Source organism: Notolabrus celidotus, chromosome 12, assembly GCF_009762535.1.
Source record: "Notolabrus celidotus isolate fNotCel1 chromosome 12, fNotCel1.pri, whole genome shotgun sequence".
Taxonomy (NCBI): domain Eukaryota; kingdom Metazoa; phylum Chordata; class Actinopteri; order Labriformes; family Labridae; genus Notolabrus; species Notolabrus celidotus.
This window is the reverse complement of record NC_048283.1, coordinates 32,920,412-32,939,946: the sequence shown is the minus strand read 5'-3', so window position 1 is coordinate 32,939,946 and position 19,535 is coordinate 32,920,412. Positions and strand designations below refer to the sequence as shown.

At 43.1% G+C, this 19,535-nt stretch overlaps 2 protein-coding genes across 3 annotated transcripts in view; both read right to left on the bottom strand.

Moving 5' to 3' along the window:
• rspo2 (R-spondin 2) overlaps nt 1-14,943 on the bottom strand; it is a 74,095-nt gene extending 59,152 nt beyond the window's left edge. Inside the window, exons 1-2 of one of the 2 annotated variants that reach the window (XM_034698144.1) lie at nt 13,608-14,943; nt 13,091-13,405 (exon numbers count right to left, since the gene is read on the bottom strand). In XM_034698144.1, the coding sequence (XP_034554035.1) occupies nt 13,091-13,190 (100 nt within the window). In that variant the 5' untranslated portion in view covers nt 13,191-13,405; nt 13,608-14,943. The remainder of the gene's footprint in view (nt 1-13,090; nt 13,406-13,607) is intronic. The other variant, XM_034698145.1, reaches the window with a different exon arrangement.
• A 3,422-nt stretch (nt 14,944-18,365) lies between these two features.
• The window catches only part of eif3ea (eukaryotic translation initiation factor 3, subunit E, a), a 41,928-nt gene continuing 40,758 nt past the window's right edge, over nt 18,366-19,535 (bottom strand). Inside the window, exon 13 of the mRNA XM_034697837.1 lies at nt 18,366-18,535. Within this exon, the coding sequence (XP_034553728.1) occupies nt 18,503-18,535 (33 nt within the window). The 3' untranslated portion in view covers nt 18,366-18,502. The remainder of the gene's footprint in view (nt 18,536-19,535) is intronic.

Genomic DNA, 19,535 nt, shown 5'->3' with positions numbered 1-19,535 from the left:
TTCCATTGTCTAAATCCTGAAACAAAATTAGTGAGAAACCCTGATGGAGAAAGATAGTCAAAACCAAAGCACCACAATTGATGTTCTCTTTGACAATGAGCTAGATAAATATGTGCCGCGTTAAAATTATAACACTGCTCACAAATTTCCCCCCAAATTAGACTTCCAAACTCTCTCTCCTGTTACACTTTCTTTCTTTGTGTGTGTGTGTGTGTGTTTCTGAGTGTGTGTGTTTGTGTGGCTATGTGTCCTGAACCTTCATGGCGTGCATCCAGAGCAAAGCGCAGAAACGTACACCGGTTTAGACAACACAGACAACAACAAGACAAACGACAACAAAGACCACAACCACACAACCACTGGTTCAGACATGCACTGTATACAGTGAACAGGGCTGGGTGTCGGGCCTCGTAGTGGAGAAACATTTCAACAAGACATGGAAGACCTGTGGACTTGATCACAGTCAGTGTCATCCAAACTGTGTGGCAACAGAAGCTGCCTTTCGCTCAATTCATCCACATGAGTTAGCAAGCTAGCTTCAGAATGTCTATAGGTTGCATGGTCAGTCGTTGGAAACAATATTCATTGCAAACTTCACCATTTTTAAGACAGCCACCAAATCCTGGTTAATTCAGCAACAAAACTCCACTCATGTCTTGTAAGTTTTGTCCTTCCCAAATGTGTTTCACTGTATCTTTTAATATTTGAATTAATATTTTATTTTCTCAAAAGTCCTTCTAGGGACAGGTGTTGCAAATTAGCATTAGCTACAAACACTATGACACTTGCATGGGATGGCTGTTTCAGTTTGTCAATGTATACTGTATCTGTCCCTAACAAATCAACTATAAATATATACATATCACAACGCTGAATTTATGTTCTTTGAAGTTCTGATGGGATCAGGACTGCTTCAGAACAACCGGTGTTTTGATTCAAAATGTGTCCCTGTTGACTGACAACATTCAGATGAATGTGTCTGTGATTGTCATGGTTGGTGTTAAATACAGATAGAGTCCTCATGAGTGCATCCTAGTTTAGTTTTTTTTAGTTTAGAGTCAAAATATACTCTTCAGATATGTCTTCAATGAGCAACTAAAGGCATTTGCGAGAGACGCACTCTGCTGAAAGTCCCCAGTTAACAGGGTCGCCCTTTAAACCGAAACACCGGCGGTGTCGGTGGCTGCAAGCTATTTAAAGGTGACATATCATGCAAAATTGACTTTTTAATGGTTCTCTACCTGAAATATGTGTCCCTGGCATGTCTACAAACCCCCCGAGAATGAAAAAAATCCATTCTGCCCCTGTTCTGATTTCTCCACCTTTCTGTAAATGTGTGTGAAACCAGCCGTTTCAGTTTTCAGTGTTTTTGTTACGTAACAACAATATCCGGTCTGTAACTGAAGTCAGAGCTCAGAGCTTGTTCAGCCCATAGACTGTATAAAATACAACTCAACCCCTCCTCCGTTTTTCATTACCTGCATACATGTGTGCTAACAAGGAGCTTAGGAGGGAGGCATGCTAGTTGTAGGCTGTCTTAATAAACACAAAGGTCGGTTTTACTCCCCACGTCTGCAGATTTGAAGATCTAGTGGATGATTTTTATTTATCATGGAAAAGTGCTAGTGCTAGTTAGCATAGCCCGTAGCTACATGTTAGTAGCTGTAGCTGTGTACAAAGACACACGTCGACATACTGACAAATAAAACAATAAGAAACACTAAATCTGTGACCAATGGTTCAGAAAGGTCCTGCTGCAGGCGCCTCTCCATCAGGATCAGATTCTGGATCAGATTCAGAGGGTTGAAGTAACGTGGGTCTGTGAGCAGCCGTGTATATTCAGCCAACATGTAAACATTAGATCAACGTGCTGGAGAGCCGAGGGGATAGCCACTTCCTGAGGGGGCGTGGTCAGAGAGAAAACAGACTGTTCTGAGCAGGGCTTGAAGAAGAGGGCATTTCAGGCATGCCAAAATCTGATTTCAAATTGTTTTTTTGAACATAAAATTTAAAGACATGTTTTTGGGACCTCTTAGACCAATATATTTTGATGAAAAAAGCGTGATATGTCACCTTTAACATTTTGAGAGTCATCAGGTTTTGAATATTAACTGCAGATAGCATGAAGTTAGTGTGTAGTTAGGTAAAGACAATGAGAAGGACAATGCATGCTAACATTACATCTATGTCATGAAACAAATAACTATGCAAGCCAGAAACAAAACATGACTTTTACCCTAACATGTAGGTACAGTTTGTTGTTGGGACTGTTCTGGCTAGTGGTCTTGTGTGCTTGTCTTGGGCTCAGCAGGATTTCTGATTTGATTTGTCTTGATATTTGACGTGCTGCACATGACTACAGAAAGTCAAAAGCACTGAATGACTTGTGTGCTTAACATCTCTCTGGTATTATCTCCAAGAACGTCTGGCAACATAATATTCGTCCCTTGGTATCCACTCACTGATACCACACTGACCTGGAAGCCGGTTCCCATTTGTCAGAGTCACTTTGTTTAGGTAGCAATCAAAACCTTTGGTGCTTAATCCCCTCGAGTAGCTTGACCAATTATTGTGCTGTGCCATACTTCTTTCGCCAAACTTCGCTTGCATGCATACTAACTAAATCATTGCGTACAAACTGCAAATTGGTCCATAACAAATTCAATGTTTACACTCTGTCATTACTCACTGCACAAAAATAATCACCAACATCCATAGTTTGGAGCGCTGTAGAAGTAAAAGGGCTTACTTTCGAGGAGTCACCAGTACACACTCCCATTTTCTACACCAAATCCCAAATCCCTAAGCTACAACCACTGAGCTACAACAATTCAGGTGCTTTCATTAGCAGGTGAATAGAAGCAATTGCCCAATCAATAGAGTGTGATGTGGAGGGAGTGACAGTCTGTCATGGAAACAAATCACACCTTGGCCTACAGTTCTTTTCGAAAGTCCACTGAGAATAAGCAGACAGAGACAAATCAAAGGAGCTTGATGTTTCCTGGTTATTTGTAATGAAGTGTATAGATTTTGACTGACTGTAGTTTCGTACTCTCCAAGCCTTCCAATGAACCCACTGCCCTGTACGGAGGGATCTGCAGTGGTGTCTCTACTCATTGAGCTTGTATTTCCCACCCATCTGTATTTGACTTGTGCAACCCAACTGCAACGGCCGTGGAAGCCAACTCCGAGCTGTAACTGACAAGACGTTGTTTACGCTCAAAAGAAAGCCTGATTGTGAGAGGCATCTGTAAGGACGCCATGCAATCTGGCTGGACTCAGACTGCATGAAAACCCAGCTCTTTTTTTGTAACAGTGTTCAGACCTCATTAGTGTCACTGTCCCTTTAAAGCTGCTCAATGAGTATTTAAAGAAAAGGTTCAATTATTATGTTTAATCATAGATTGTATTAATAACATAAAAAGATGCCATCAGCTTCACCAAGTTCGCAGAGGCCTTAAGTTTGGGGTTGGCCAACAGGAAGTTGTCAAAGCTAAAGTCAACACCCATGGCTAATTCTAAAGGGAATAAATGAGCCAGTTTACCCTCATGTTTCAAAGAGCCTGAGATTGTACTTCAGCTAATGGCTAACAGTAGCTGTTTATTTCCATACTTGAAGGGACTGTAAGGACCTATCATGTTGTATTGATTCCCCTGAACCCTTTGGATGAATTTGGTCGTGTTTTTCCAGAATGAAGACTACAGATTCCATGAACACCATCACCCACTGTCGTAAACATGTGACTCTTGCCAACGTAACAATGACTAAACTTTGTAAACACTGGTTTATTGAAGTTAGCCTACGAAAGGGGATCAGATGTCCAAGTTTATATGTTGATATTATGTCATTGTTGTGTTTAAGCCAAGTGGCAACCTCCGGTCTAAAAATATGAGTCCAATGCGGAAGTGTTAAAAACTGCAGTTCATCGAGGATCCACTTGAGGCTGGCTCTGGAAGTACCAGAAACCACATACACACCTATTCAAAGAAGACGATCTTTACAGCAGAAATAAACATGTTTACAGTCTGGTTCAAAAAACGAGTGTAGTCTGGATAGATCATTTCTTGATCGGCACACACTGTACAGGGTGAATTTTTTAGATATTGAGATTACAAGTCTTCAAATGAGAGGCACATCTGACTTGATTGACAGGTGGGAACACTGTAGCCGTTGGCTAGGAGGCTCAAAGCCCGCCTCTTTAAGTCACAATCGCTCGACAGCAGCAACATGGCTGCCGTCGACGATTGGCCTCAAAACAGCGCTTCAGAAACAGATGGGTGACGTCAGGGATACTACGTCCATTAATTATACAGTCTATGGTTTAAGCTAGTCTACTGCCCCCATGTGGCCATCATTTCAGTGTATGTAGTTTTCAATATCTGTAACATAAAGTTCCATTACCTTGAAGACTAGACTAAAGGCACAGAGCGCTAATCACAGTGTTTGCTAGCTGTAGGAGAAGCCATTTAGGGAGTCACAGCAGTCAGAATGGGGAAGACAGTAGGGAGAAAAGTCAGTGACAGCTTTGTGTGCGTGATATAGTACATGTTCAGTTGACACTTGTTTGTTTGTCACTCTAAGAGAGAATAAAAAATGATGCATCTAAGTATTGTTTCACAACTAGCATGCTAGCCAGTTTGCAAGAATTGTCTGAACACACAGGAGATCTAAACACACAGCTCAAGACGTTAGCTTCAACAGCTCTGCTGCATTGAGACTAAATACTAGGCACTGTAGCTTTCATCACATGATTGATGCACAGTTTTATTGCTTTGCTCTGATAACAGACAGATGCATGCCTCATTTTATCGCACCTCCATTGCTCTGTGCATCCTCACTGCCTAGAATCTTCCTTCTCTTCTCCTCTTCTATTCTGACCACATAAATCTTCAGGGTATGACCCTTTAAGACCTTTTTACAGCTGACATGCACGCTATGTTGCCCTCTCTTCCCCTCCCCTCACTCTCCGTCCTCTTCTCTCTCCACAGAGGGAGTCAGAGAGACAATGAGCCCAACATTGAGGCCCAGTAATGACTCCCAGCCTTGTTCTTGATTAAAAACACACCGGGTGCTTCTGCACTCCGCAGGCAGCCATGAGGCCTTCCTCCTTTCACACCAGAAGTCCAGAGAATTATGAGATATGAGCGAGAGCCAGCCTCAACAAAGCTTCATGCCCAAGAAAGCAAGAATCCAGTGTAAGGCTGACCTACTGTGGGATTCAAAGCTCTCATCCCAACTGGTTCAAGTCTAATTCCAAGTCTTCATTTAGTCTAAAGGTGCTGAGTTAACATTATCTCAATGTGACATTCACATCATTTGCATCAATACTGAAGCTAGTATATCCTGTAACTAATTGCACCTTCACTTTATTATCATATTGGAGGAGAATAGTGGGAAAGACTTTTTTCAATACTGATGCATATCAAACAGGATCCAGTGATAGCAGAGGCTCAGTGCATCAGACAGTCAGTAGGCGACAGTAAGGCAGCTGCACCTTTACCTGTACCTCTCCCACTTCAATACTTGGGCGGCCAAATTACAGGCGAGCTCTGCAGAGAGACCCTTTATTGCATCTGACCAGCTCACTTCCTCTCCATTCCAAAGGCATTGCATGCTGGGCCTATTTTGATGTGGCGTGTAAGCATAATTAGAGGTCCCATAAAAGCAAAGAGAGGGGGAAAAAAGGAGTCTTGTCCATCTGTCGGGTGTTAAGGGGTGGGTGCAGGGGTAGCGATCAGATCTCCATGCCTAGCTGTTGTAAAGGGGGGCAGCCATTGGAACAGGCAATGATGCAAGTAAACTTCAGCGTCAAACGAGATGTGTGTTTGTATCTGCACAGGTTAGTGTATTTTCTCAAGGGGCCTCTGGGAGTTTCAGATTTCCAGGCTTTGCAGATCGATGCAAAGTGGGTACTCGACGGCACGCACATGGAAGAATACACTAACATAGTGAACATGCATACACAGTGTGGTCTTTTGTTGAAACATTAAAAACCAAGCACCCTTCCAAGTGCTCTCGGATCCCTAGATCTGCATCAATCATTTAGGACAGGTGGGGAATCAAATTTAGACTTGTAATAAAAATGCATGATAAAACTTGTTTCAAAGATTTAATTACTGTCGTTTTCATAGTTGGATACAAAAATCTACTGACTCCTAGCATAAAGACTGGAAACAGGAAGAAATAGCCAGCCTTACTTTCTTGGGAGAATCAAAATCCATCACATAAACATCAAGGATAACAAATAAACATGTTATTAAATCTGTAAAACAAAAAAAAGGATGCCAGCAACACATTTAAAAAAAGGTGGGAAAGGGGCTTGCAACAGGCCAGTTTAGCACCTGGACTCTTTGTTTTTTTTTCTTACTATGGTATTACGCTGTTGCCAATCTTGCAGAATGTGGTTTGGCACTGTTTTGCTGAAATATGCAAGGTCTTCCCTGAAAAAGGTGTTTCTCCAAAACCTGTTGTTAAGCATTAATGGTGCATTATCAGATGTGCAACCTCCCTATGATATGGGTACGTATGCATCCCCACTGATGCATAAGCACTGATAACAAGCCAGGTGGCCCCTCCCCTCTTTGGATGCGGTGTCCATGATTTCCAAAAAGAATGTCAAATTTCTGTTTGCCAGACCACACGACGGTTTTCGACTTTGCTCCTATCCATATTAAATGAGCTCAGAGAAGTCGCTGTCATTTTTGGATCATGGTAGAATTTGAACTTTGTGAATGCAGCAACAAACTGTTTTTGGAAGTGATTTTGAGCCCATGCGGTGATCTCCACTACAGAGTCATGCCTATTTTGTATGCAATGTCGCCTGAGGGTTCAAAGCATTAGTTTTCAGCCGTGTCTCTTTTGTTTAGAGATTTCTCCAGATTCTCTCAATCTTCTAATGATATTTTGTGCTGTAGATCAGAGGTCCCCAAAGTGTGGGTCGGGGACCCTTGGGGGGTCACGAGATACAAATGGGGGTCGTGAGATGTCTTCCAGAATGTTTTTTTTTTAAAAGTGCTCTAAAAATAGTACACTTGACCCATTATAGTAAAAAATATCAACAAAAATAGTAGCTAACTTTGAAATAAAACCTTGAAAATAGAAAATGTAATGAGTTTTCTGCCTTTCTTTTTGTCAGATGACTCCTAAGTTTAGTGTTAGTGAACAGTTAATTATCAAAAGCATCAGTAGCAGTAGATTAAATCATAACGGCACAGGAAACACAGACACATGCTCATATAGGTAGGGTCATTTTCTGCAGACCAGCTAAATGAAGACACATTAAATCACTTTGAGGGACAGTGGGGGTCGCAAGTCTTTGGCACCTATATTTTGGGGGTTGAGGGCTGAAAAGTTTGGGAACCCCTGCTCTAGAGGATGAAATTCCTAAATTCTTTGCAATGTTATGCTGAGGGTTAATATTCTGAAATTGTTGAACAATTCGCTCATGCAGTCTCTCACAGAGTGGTGAACCTCTTCCAATCTGAGACACTCAGCCTGTCTGTAGTGCCCCTTTTATACTCAGTCATGTTGCTAACCTGTTGCAAATTGACCAAATGAGTTAGCAGATGTTCCTCTGGATGATTGTTATTAGCAACACATAAGTTTTCAGTATTTGGATGTCCTTTTTCCAATTTTTTAAAATCTGTTGCTGGAATTAAATTTAAAATGAGCACATATTTTTCTGTTTCTGTTTTTGGGTTGCTCTAGTTCTTTATTAAATACATACAGCCTTCAAATGATTTGCAGACTATCAAAATCTGATTTCATCAATATGTCTCATGGTGTCAATACTTTTTTGGAAGTGGGTTTGTGTTTAAGATGCTAGTAAGTTTGTTTTCCTGTGTGACCAACTTTCTTTATGTTGTAACAGCAAAGGGGAAATTGTCAATCTTTAACAATCCCAATGACTTAATTCGGTGGGGAAAAACACAATGAATGCCTGTTGTATCTACGTCATTACCTCTAAACAGCTCTTCATTGAGGTGTGTATTAGTAATGTGAGAGGTAAGTAGTCTGGAAGTGCATTTCAGTGTAAGCCTGAGGGGCTCCATCTCCGGCTCTGGGCAGCTCTCCTACCTGTGAAGCCCTCGTATGAGTCATTTTTTCAAAAAAGACTCCTTTTGTGTTGTTGTTTTATGTGTGGCACTTACAAATGATTCCCACATTAGATTTTTTTTACAGCCCAATAAACTTGAGAGAATCAGACCAAATTGGCTGGTCACATTTGGTAGCTTTATAAGGAAACATATTAAGGTGTAATTGCTTCGGGGGAGTGTGCAATTGAGGGAACGGGCATAGGTGAAGGGTACAAATCCGCCCTCGCGCTCTTGAGGGACACAGTTTTTATGTCATGCTCAGGAGTTTCCAATCACCGTGAGGAAATATGGAGCGTATTAGAAGATTTCGTACAATAAGTAAGTTTTATTTCACATTTCCGAAAAAAATGAAGTTTTACAGTGTGATAAAATGTTGCCTAAAATAAAACCATCTGTTTGGCATTTAGCTTTACTAGCAAAACGTGAACCTCTGATGACAATGATTGAGGGTGGAAGAGAGGATCTGTGTGTATAAGAAGAGAGGAGGGCCAAAATAAGCTCACAGGGATGTTTGTTGTGACGTATCAAAGCATAACACAACATGATGCCTCATCCATGTGAAGTGAACATGAAGGAACAACCAGAGTACATGAATGAATATGGATACCTCATCTCACTGCCTCATAAAGCTTCTCACAAATGTGCTCATCCAGCAGATTCATCTGAAAAGGATTCATGAATTTGTTTCTGATGCAGGAGAGACAGGTGATTTTTTTTCACAAGGGGAAAACCCAGAAACAGTGAAACAGATCATCCCTACTTCGTCACGTGGTCCCCCAAAGAATCTTTCTCTGTGCCTCACTCCAGAGAAAGTTCATGCCACTGCATGTTTTTTCCTCTGCTGGGCTTTTTCGGCAGTGTAGCATGGCATGAGCGCACTGAGGAGCCTTTCACCAGCTTCATCTGATACTGCTGCGACTCGGAGCTGGAGCTGCGCTACAGGCCAGGATCGACATGCATGGGTTAGTAGGTCAAACAAGGAGCTAGTCTTTCGACAGAGTTCGGAGGCTGGGTCAGACTAATGTGATTTATCAATACAGCGCATAAGTGAATCATTGTCCTTAATGGCCATGATAATCCCCGAGACAGACCGTGGACGTGATTGGTGGAGAAGTTGGGGGCGGGTGAGGCTTGAGGGGAATATGTGTCACTCTGGACTGGATGTCTTCATTGGAGCATCAGAAAGATGCACCTGTTGTGTTTCTGTAAGTCCACTCTCTCTCTATCTCTTTTTCTCTCTCCCTCTCTCTCTCACACACACACAAACAGATTTACACTTATGGAGGCTTGGCTGATGAGGCCTGGGAGAGAAAAGACAGAGCTCTGTTCCTTGACGCCGGAGCTCCGGCTCAGGTCAAGACTCGGATCGCTGTAATCCCTCTCAGGTGATGCTGTTCACATTCAGCCGTTTCCAGCTGATCTGCTTAAATGCGCCTTCCTCATCCCCTAAAAAGCCCCCACCTCTCCTAAACCAGCACTAACTCTGAGAACGACCAAGGAGAGGCTACTGCTGCTGCTGTTTTTTCCAAGCTGTCAAATGTCACATTGCTTTTCAACATTTCCTATAGCTGACCAAAGTGGTGTTTCATGTTTATAGAAGAAACTCCTTCTGTTTCATGGAATAAAATCAGTCAGGATGCAGGGCTCACATCACCTGGATTAGAGCGGCATCATGTGAGAAGGCCTTGTTAACAGACGTGCCATCTGCAGAGCTTTTTCACTTTTTCCAAAGGCAAGAGTGGCACGGCTGGTTTAGAAGCAGCCTCTTGGAGCGCTCCCTCTCCTCACTAGGCACTTAATCAACGTATTATATTGCACTGAAGAACCCGGTTCCAACATTAACACTTACACCCACAAACCTGGGATTTTGTGTGAGCTTTCAGCACACTGAGGCTTGATTTCCTAGGGCTTAAAAAGAGAGGCAACTGTTTGAATGCTCATCTGCTCCCAAGAGGCTATAACTCCTAAATGTATACCGCCAAAAAATTGCATTTGACTCACAAATATTTGCCAAATAATGTTCTTTTCAGCTGAACTAAAACCACAAAGTCTACTCACAGGAGTCAAATACCTCTGGGTCATGTTTCTGTGCTTAAAGAAGCATCAATTCTTGACTTTTTGTGTATATTTTGGAATCAAAAACTGTCCACACACACGTCCTGGTTGCAAACTGGCATCAGCTGCACAAAAAGTCATGCATCTCCCTCCACCTTGCTCCACTGCACTGGTTTCATCTAATCTATTTTGTCCTTCAAACATCTGGGAGCATTGTTAAAGTAACAGGTTTCACAGTTGAATAAGATCTGAAACATGCCACAGCCTGCTGGGAATTCAAATGTGGGATTTCTAGGTACATATAGGAGGGTTAACAGTATCACATGGCAACTTTTCACCACTTTCTCCCGCTATTACCCATTCATTACCTGTTTAAACTTCTTAGGGGCCCACTGTGTGTCTCTGTTCCTCCAGGCTGCATTGGTAGTCCAGCCGGATTTTATGTTGTCAGCAGGTGGCATCATTAGCCAGAGAATAAAAATGAAAAGTAATACCCTTGTGTCTAGCTATGATATCATAGAAAGGCTCATTGGCATCATTTCCCTGCTTCCAGTGGGCAGGATAAGGGGTAAGGAGGTGTAAATTTAATATGTTTTGTCATCTGTTTTACATGAAAATAATGTATATGTACAGTTACCACAGCCAAATGGGAGGTTGGGTCATGCCATGCAGTGAGGGAGCAAGACAAGATCAGCCCAGAAACCACACAAAGATCCCAATCTTGCCTCCAGTGGTACATTTCAGGAGACTGGAGTCATAAGCAATGGCTGTTTTTCTCCTTGACATCCCCTAATTATAACGGCATCGCAACCTCTTACACCTCACTGGGTTATGTGGCTGCACACGCACACTGTTTTCACGGCAGAACTTTTTCTGCATGCATGTAAAAATGAAAAAGGCATCTGTTGAATTATGTGTTTTGTTACATATAAAAAAGTTGTGCCTGTGGAGCGCAGAATGGCCAAATTGAGGTTCGAACATGTCTGGGTCTCAACACTCCTGAACGGTTTGGATTGCTCCCTGTGCATGCCAGACGGACTGTGTATAAAGCTGTCAAAGGAACCTTGAGGGCTAAGAAAATATTCAAGCATTTCTGGGCCTATTGGACGATGATCTCTTACACATGCTTCTTTCAATATAACCGTGATAAATAAAGGAAGGAAGCAAATACCGAAAACTTGGCTGACTGCCACTGCTTGCAAGAATGGCACTTTTGGCCCAAAGGGATGTTACCCCCCTAAAAGTGCGCTCGCACACACACTCGCACACACACTTTCACTCACTGTAAAGGAGAAACCTGTACGTATTTGCATGGGATTAGTTTGACAAGTGTAACATCCGTTCTGGCTGTAACAATGTGTAGCTTATAGTACTCAGCCTCAAGCTGTTCTTAAGGTCAAATGTGTAAGTTAACCTCTTGATCTCATCCGCACTGACCCCCACCCTCCCACCCCTCTCTCTCTCTCTTTCTCTCTCTCAACAAACAGCACAGAAAGAAGCACCTTGGTACAAATGCTAACACTGGGTTTACTGCTGGACCATCCAAAATACCCTCCAGATTCAAACAGTTCCAACAAGAAGATGAAAAAAAAAAAGATTGATCATACCAAGAAAACTACATTCCATCCCCTACTATCTAAGATCACACAGTCCTCAGAGAAAGAAACACACGGAGGAGCTGAAAAACGTGTGTGTGCCAGTACCCCGCAGTGATTGCCTGATTATTTGCAGATGGGCAGTGGAGGGCTTGCAGAGTGTGGAGGTTCCCCCTGGCACGCAGCGCATATGATTAAATTTGCGATTGCCTTACAATTTACAAGAGCCCGTCTCCCTAGTCCTGCCTTACAATGACTTTTCCTCCATGTGCAGCCACACTGTGCGCACGTTCTAGAGCCGACTACAAGTCCACTACAAGGTCCGCGCGTGCGACCGACTCTCCTCTCCTCTCATGGTGACCCTGAGGATCGCGATAGTGTGTTATGTCACAGGTCTGTGAAGGGCTCTACGGGGGCTACTCGCCTAATCCAACTGTCTCTTCATTCATTCAGAGTATGGAGTAGTATTTACAAAGGGGCTGATCCCTTCCTCAGCCCCTGCGCCTCCGCTGAGTGATTGTCATGCGGGTTTCCTACCAACTGTTCAAAGTGGTTATGAGATCAATTAAAAGCAGCTTAGGGGGCTGGAGTGGAGATGTGCAATTCATAAGTCAGAGGAAGGGGATTCCGTATCTATTCATTAAATAACTCCCACACTACGACCCCCTTCCCTCCTCTAAGCCGCCAGCTCTCTATAGACGGATCCGCGCCAGCAGCTTTTTAGCAGCTTCACATGTAAATAATATAGGGAGCCCTTTGTTGGGGCCACAGCATCGGGAAGTAGCGTTAATAGCCCGTCTGACAGCGTGGTTTAAACACTATTAGCCAATCCACTGACGCAACATGTTTTAATGTTAATTTTGGAAAGCCACACGCGTGGCCAATTTTGCGCACATTTTACGCATTAGCTACCGGCTCTGAAATCGTTACATAATGCTGAAAAATGTTCTTTTAAGAGCTTCTTAAGTTGCATCAGATGTTGAAAGACTGAATTGTGGTTTGGATTTTTTTTTTTGCAGCGTGAATTTCTAGAATGGTCCTGAATCCCAGTCTTTGTTTCACCAGAAACTCTCACAAGTGTTTAAAAACCTACCAAAGATAGTCACCAATACTTGAGGATATTTCAGTTTTACAGTCTTGCTCTGTGCGCACTGTGATTTATGGGAACCTACAGAGAGTACACTAGTGGAGAGGATTAAAAAGACGGACTTTGACAGAACTTGCCAGAAACCCTATCCAGGGCTGCTGCCGCTGCCTCCCATGACCCACACAAACCCTGGTCATCTGTTTAAGCCCCCCCTGTGATGCTACAAGAAGACCTGTAGGATAAAATCGTGTGTTACCTCTTTTGTTTCTCCTCCAGCGGTGCGAAGGCGCCTGACAGTTGCTGTACTCCATACAGTTCAATATGATCAGGGCGAAGGAGAAGAGTCGAAACTGCATCTGGACGGCGATCTGTTGTTCGGACTCCAGTAAAAAGGTGCCAGCAGGGCTCGGGGTGAATATATGAGTATGTTATGTCCTCCTCCAGTTTCTTTAGTCGCTCCTCAGGTGTGTCAAACATCAGTTGAGATGCGACATGTTATCACGTCGCCGATTGGGATCATTTTATGAAGCGCGCGGATCCTCCAGTCACTAAAAGTGTCCGTTTTGTTGCGCTGCGGGAAGAATGACAAATGAGGTTACCATGAAATCTGTACTGAAATCAACACCTTACTCAACAATGATGCTTGGAGGTGAGAAAAGGGGAATAGAGCAAAGAATTTAAGGGCAATGCGTAATGCCCACCCTTCCAAAAACAAGCGCAACCGTGCGTAATAGTCGCCAAAACGCTCCGTGAAATAACGTGTCGGTGTATACCTTGCATCAGATGAGGTGTAAATCCGCTCCAGTCCACTTTTTTAGTTTCCCACGGAGTGCAAGTGCGGCTCGGGAACATGCAGCATCCCTCTTTGTGTGAGGGAACTTGTGTCTCCAGAAGAGAACAGAGATTTGAGGAGTAGGAAAAAGGTGGTCGCGGTGAAGGGGAGGGTGGAGGGGTTCCCTTCCTCTTCTTTAGTGGCAGCTTAGATTCCGTTTACCTGCGTTTCCTCACTCCAGCTCGTGCAGTCCGTGTCCTATAGCGCTGCAAACACTCACATGTGTTGCTTGATAGAAAGCGGAAAACAAGAGCCGGTGAGTGAGTGAGTGTGCGTTTTGCGCGCTGCTGAGGTTGGCTGACTCTCGACTGGTCCTGATGCTTGCTGCCCTTTTCCTCATATAGCACAGAGCCGCTGTCACGTGTAGAGGTTTCTAGTTTTGTGTTTTCCTCTTATTTAAGATGTTGAGGATGACATTTAGCGTAGTCTTCCCCCCGCCTCCCCGCAACCCCCCGCGCGTTCACCCACACTGGCCGATACTAGGCTGCCTCTGGGTCCTAGTGATCGTGAAAAGCTCGAGACAGGAAATAACTTATTGTTTTTGTTGGGGATATGAGGCTGCAGCTTGTGTGCAACACTGACTTTGCACTTTCAACTTTCAGAATGATCCTTAATAAACCGAGGAGTGTTTTAGGGATATTCCCAGCATGCTATTGCACGAATATTCTCACAATACATGTCTTTATATCACTTCCATATTAAAGTTCAGTAACCCCTCTGAACTGGAAATTAAAATGAACTGGGTAATTGCAACACAGCCAATCTTACTATCTCAGTGAGGGTTTCTTGAATCCACGATATAGCACTATTTAATAATTAGAGGTTCGCCAAGAAAGGCAATTATCTGCGTAATGTGCGTAATGAGGTGGGCCAGCAAGTCAACCATCTCGTCACGCCTCTGATATTGCGCACCCTCCCCCCTCTTCTGAAATGATTGATACTCGCTGGTGAGGCTGTAATTGTGGGACATGAATAAATCATTCAATAAGATCAGGGTTTCCAGACTCGGGCCTTTCACACTGACCCGTGCGACCTCATCAACGGAAACACGGTGAGATGTTTAGTGGAGACAGAGATTCTCCTTCAGTCTGAACCAACTCACCTCATGAGGTGCTGGCACACATCCACGCCTCTCTGACATTCAAACGCTGGCTGCACGTCAATTACGGACCTGAGATGAAATGTGACGGCAGTGATAGAAGAGTGAATGAAAGAGGGACAGATGGAAGGAGGTAGAAATGTTATAATGTGAGGATGTTAAAAAAAAACACTGAAGACTGACAGGAAAAAACACAAAGGGCTGTTTTATCTCACTCTGTAACTGTTCCACATCCTGATTGGAGCACAAGTTGTGAATGCTCTACCCCCTTCTGCCACTAGGTGTGGCACTTAATCTTTTATTTATTTGAGGAAATTATTTTCATGAGTGCTTTTTTTTTAATATTCAAATCTGTTATTCTGCAGCAGTTTAACTTATAGGCAGTCATGATAAATAGACCACCTGAAACATATACTAGTGACCAGTGGAAAGAAGAAATGTTTGTCAGTGAAAAATAATGATTTAATATAAAATATTAACCTTTTTTTTCTGTAGTCTGGCTGGCATCATTCAGACGTCCCATCTTTACATCACATAATTTCATTCACACGCTGGTTTTACACTTTGAACCCCCGAGAAACCAGTGAAATAAAAAGAGATTTCTACCCTCAGGCTGTAAAACATTCCCGCACTCAAAGAGCAAGTTTCCATTTCATCACTGGAAGTGATTGAAAAAAAAAACTGTGGGGGGAAAACCTCAAAAAAAAAAAAAAAAAAAAAGAAGGAATCATGGTTGTTTCCTTGCCAAAACCTATAGTGACCTTTGTCCTGCCTTTGTTTATTTATTTATCCAGAGAGCAGTGACAGACATTGTGGTCAGGAGGGCTGTTAGCCACAGGCTGTGCTGCTGGTTTGGATCCCTCTCTAAAACAACAGAAGAGAGTGCACGGTTAAGGTGAATGTGATAATTTAGGCCTCCGGCACTTTTATTTTCATGATGTGTCATGGAGAAGGGAGCCGGTAAACCAATCACTTTATATTCTCCATCCCTCCTCTCCTCTCCTTTCCTTTCCTCCCCTCCCTCCTTCTCTTTGCAGTGCACATAAGTGAGGTGACGTCAGCATTTGGACGGTCTGGCTGGGAGCCCTCAGTGCCATAACAGCAATGAGAGAAGCTGCTATACACTCTGTGCATCACAGATTCAGACTGGACACCCTTCAGCGTGGGCTGATGTCATGCTTTGCTTAGGTAGAAAGTCAGAAAAAAAGTTCCAGGCCACAGTGGACATCTAAGTCAGGATCGTCTAAATGTCAGAGAGTGAGGCCAGCAGAGAAAGTTCAAGTTAAACTTAGAAACGTCCCCTGTTTGGAGCTGGAAAGAGGCAAATATCAATGTCCAGAAATACTCTTCAATGACATTTGGAAACAAAGCTGAGGAATTACAGTCCACATGTACAAATACACTTTTATTGTCAGCACATAGAGGAGAAGAATACCTCGAGGTCCGCTCTGTAGCTGCTCCAATTAAAACAGGGGTTCCAATAAATGAAAACATCTACAGATAACTCGATATCTCAATATGCTGATGATCATGTGATATGATCAAAGAGTCTAGAAAGTGCAGCTTTATTAACTACGTCATTACTACTGTTATTAATATTATTATTATCTCAACGCTGCCATAGCCAGACTCCAGTCAGACCACCAGAGTGCCCTCCTCCTGATCTCCAGGGACTTCAACCATGTATTCATTTTCTACATAGCTTATTTTGTCTTCTGTACATACGTTTATTATCATTATTTTCAATGTATTTGTATTTATATCACATTAATTAACTTTCTTCTATCAATATTATTTGATATTCTTACTTATTGTGTATAGCAGGGGTTCCTAAAGTGTGGGTTGGGACCCCCTGGAGGCGTCGAGATATGTCTTCCTATTTATTTTTGTCTTTTTAAATAATCTAAACTTGCTTATTTTACCCTTTTGTTGTAAAAATGTTGACAAAAATAGTAGTTACATTCGAAATAAAACCCTGCAAATAAATACATTTCAGTAGTTGTCTGCCTTTCTTTGTTGCCAGATGACTCCTACAGTCAGGGTTAGGGTTAGCTAACTGTTGATTAACAAAAGGATCAGTAGCAGCGCAGGAAACAGCCACATGTGCATGAAGGTAAACTCATTTTAAAGAAACATTTAATCACTTTGAGGGACAGTGGAGGTCGCAAGTCTTTGGCACCAATCTTTTGGGAGTCATGGCTGAAAAGTTTGGGAGTCCAAGGTGTATAGGAGCAACTGTAATGACTGAATTTCCCCCTGGGATAAAGTATTTCTGATTCTGATATTAATCATTATAAATGAATGTTCACCACAAGTCGGTTTTCATAGATTTGAAGTTTCCAAAGTGGAGATGTTTCATAAAGTAAGATGGAATAACAGACAATAAGTGTTTGCTTATCTCTACAGGTCTTTGAAAGCCTCTTCCCAGTCAGCTCCTCCTGTCAGCCACATGGACACAAGCAGTTCTTCCAAATCTGATCAGGGGTGTTCTTCTTTCTGAACTTTAATTACAGTAGAATAGTAAACAATTTGAGACCAACATTTTAGAGTCAGACTTCATCACTTTTTTAAAACAAATAAACCAGCTTTTCTTCCTGAAAAACAGCCGGTGAGGTCAACCATTCAGACACGTTGCAGTGACCAGCTTCAAGCGCTGCGGTTGGCAGCCGGGACTGACTTATGGTAGGCAAAAACAAAACAAACGGAAAGAAAAACAGAGCCGTGGTGAAAGATGGGAACTTCATGCTCTCCATCTGTGGATCCTGAGTAGGTGCATAAATTACACCTGCATGGGAAACAGTATTGACTGACGTAGAGCAGTGCAGTGCAGCTTCTTTCCCTCTTTAAAGATGTTTATGGTCTAAGCTCGGCACATTTCCACGGTCACTGTGTAATGAATTATTCTGTAGTTGGTTGGTTCAGTAATGGGCTGGGAACTCTTCAGACCAAAACACAGAGGGCAGACCGATTTTGCTCTTCTTATTGCCCTGTCATTTTTCCATGGAGGAGACGGTTGGGGTGAGGACACACTCTTTGCACTCTTTCCTTATAAAGATGTTTTTTATAATAAACCCTGGTGGTAAAATGATGTTTAAATGAGATTTGAAAGACTTGTAAAGGAATGGAAGCCTGAGATAGAGCAGGTGGGACGGAGCGGCAGGCGACTGAGTTATGAGAAGGTCGAAAGCAGAGGAAAGCGGGGGAGGGGGTGGGACATTAAAAAGATTGTGTCCGTCTGGCTAATGGTTCTTTATGGCTCCCTCGTGTCCTGGGATGGGGCAGGATGACTGGCAGAGAGTGTGACCACTGGTAACCGTACATCACCTCTGTGTGCCCCCTCCAGCTGACGGCCCACTCAGCGAGACGTCTGCCACGGTGAAGCGAACCACTAAAACACCATAAAACCAACAGACTAAACAGCCATTCATCATTACAGCGCACACATGAGCCGCATCACACGCAGCAGTCTTAACTGTCCCACTCGGTGACTCAATGTGCACATTAAAACTTCATCAAGTATTACTGATAGAAAAAAGTCCGACCACTCAAACCTCAACCACCGTTTGTAATGTCCAGAAATGAGGCAATCATGGGTGAAAATGGTTTTGTTGGTCACTTTTTATTGAATTGGTGATGACTTGAACCAAGTGCAAAGCAGCAGTGTGCTCCTTACAAGACAAGTGTGGAAAAAAAAGATGTCATACAATGAGTAAGACGGATCCATCTTCATTCAGTCGCTAAAATCCTTCCTGACCGGCCCAGTTTGGTGTCTGGAAGAGAAGCGAGATGGAAACAAAGGGTTAAGACCATTTGTGAGAAAACTCAGAGTGATCAAAAGTACATTTTGTTGTTGATTGTGGGAAATGTCGAAAAGCAACATACATGTGCAAGCAGTTTAATCTGTGTGTTCTGTGTGTTGAGCTCTGGGTGGCTGTGAGGGTTGACAGGGACCCTAAGCAGTCCGTGCAGATGGTAGGCGCTAAGTGTTCTCTATATGTTAGTGATTTGTAGCCTTGAGGACAGCAGGATGTAATGTTGCTCTGTGAGTTGTTTGCAGCCTCTTTGGTCTAATTACAAAAACTCCTTAATGAGGGGGGCTTTGTGCTTTTACAGGACAGGGTTATGGCTGCACTCCTGCTGCAGATATTCAAACAATAAGGAGGAGGGTAATTGAGCACATCAAAAGACAGCCACTCAAGAGCCGCACAGTTAAAAAGTGAACATTCAACATGTCTGTAGCAGCTCTGTGGCCTCGGCGCTGTCAGGTGTCCAACGGAGGAGCCGACTCATCAATCTCCTCTGACACACGTGCGTGTGTGTGTGTGTGTCTTCAAGGGAGTGTTTGAGGCTACGGCTCACAGCTCCAGATCAGAAGATGTGCGTGATTATGACATTCTGTGTAGTCGCAGTGCTTGGAGGGTCTACATACCACTAAAATGCACAAGGTCAACATCAAAAACACACTTAAATGAGATGACTGGACCCTCAGCCAGACATCTGCAACAGGTCCTAAGTGCAGGGAACTCCAGGCTTTGAGTAATGTTCACCCAAAGCCAGTGTGAGGGTCCACCTTATTTACGCTGCAGAGCTGAGTCACAGAGCTCAGGCATCGTTTTATGGTTGTTTGGGATCTACCTTGTCATTAGGCCTTTGAAGAGCAATGGAGGGATGAAAGCGTTAGCTCTGTTAAACTTGCTCTTACTGGCTTATTTCGTGTAAAGAGAGCTTTTGTTGATGGTTGTTCATCAACATTCTTCTGCCTTGTTGTTC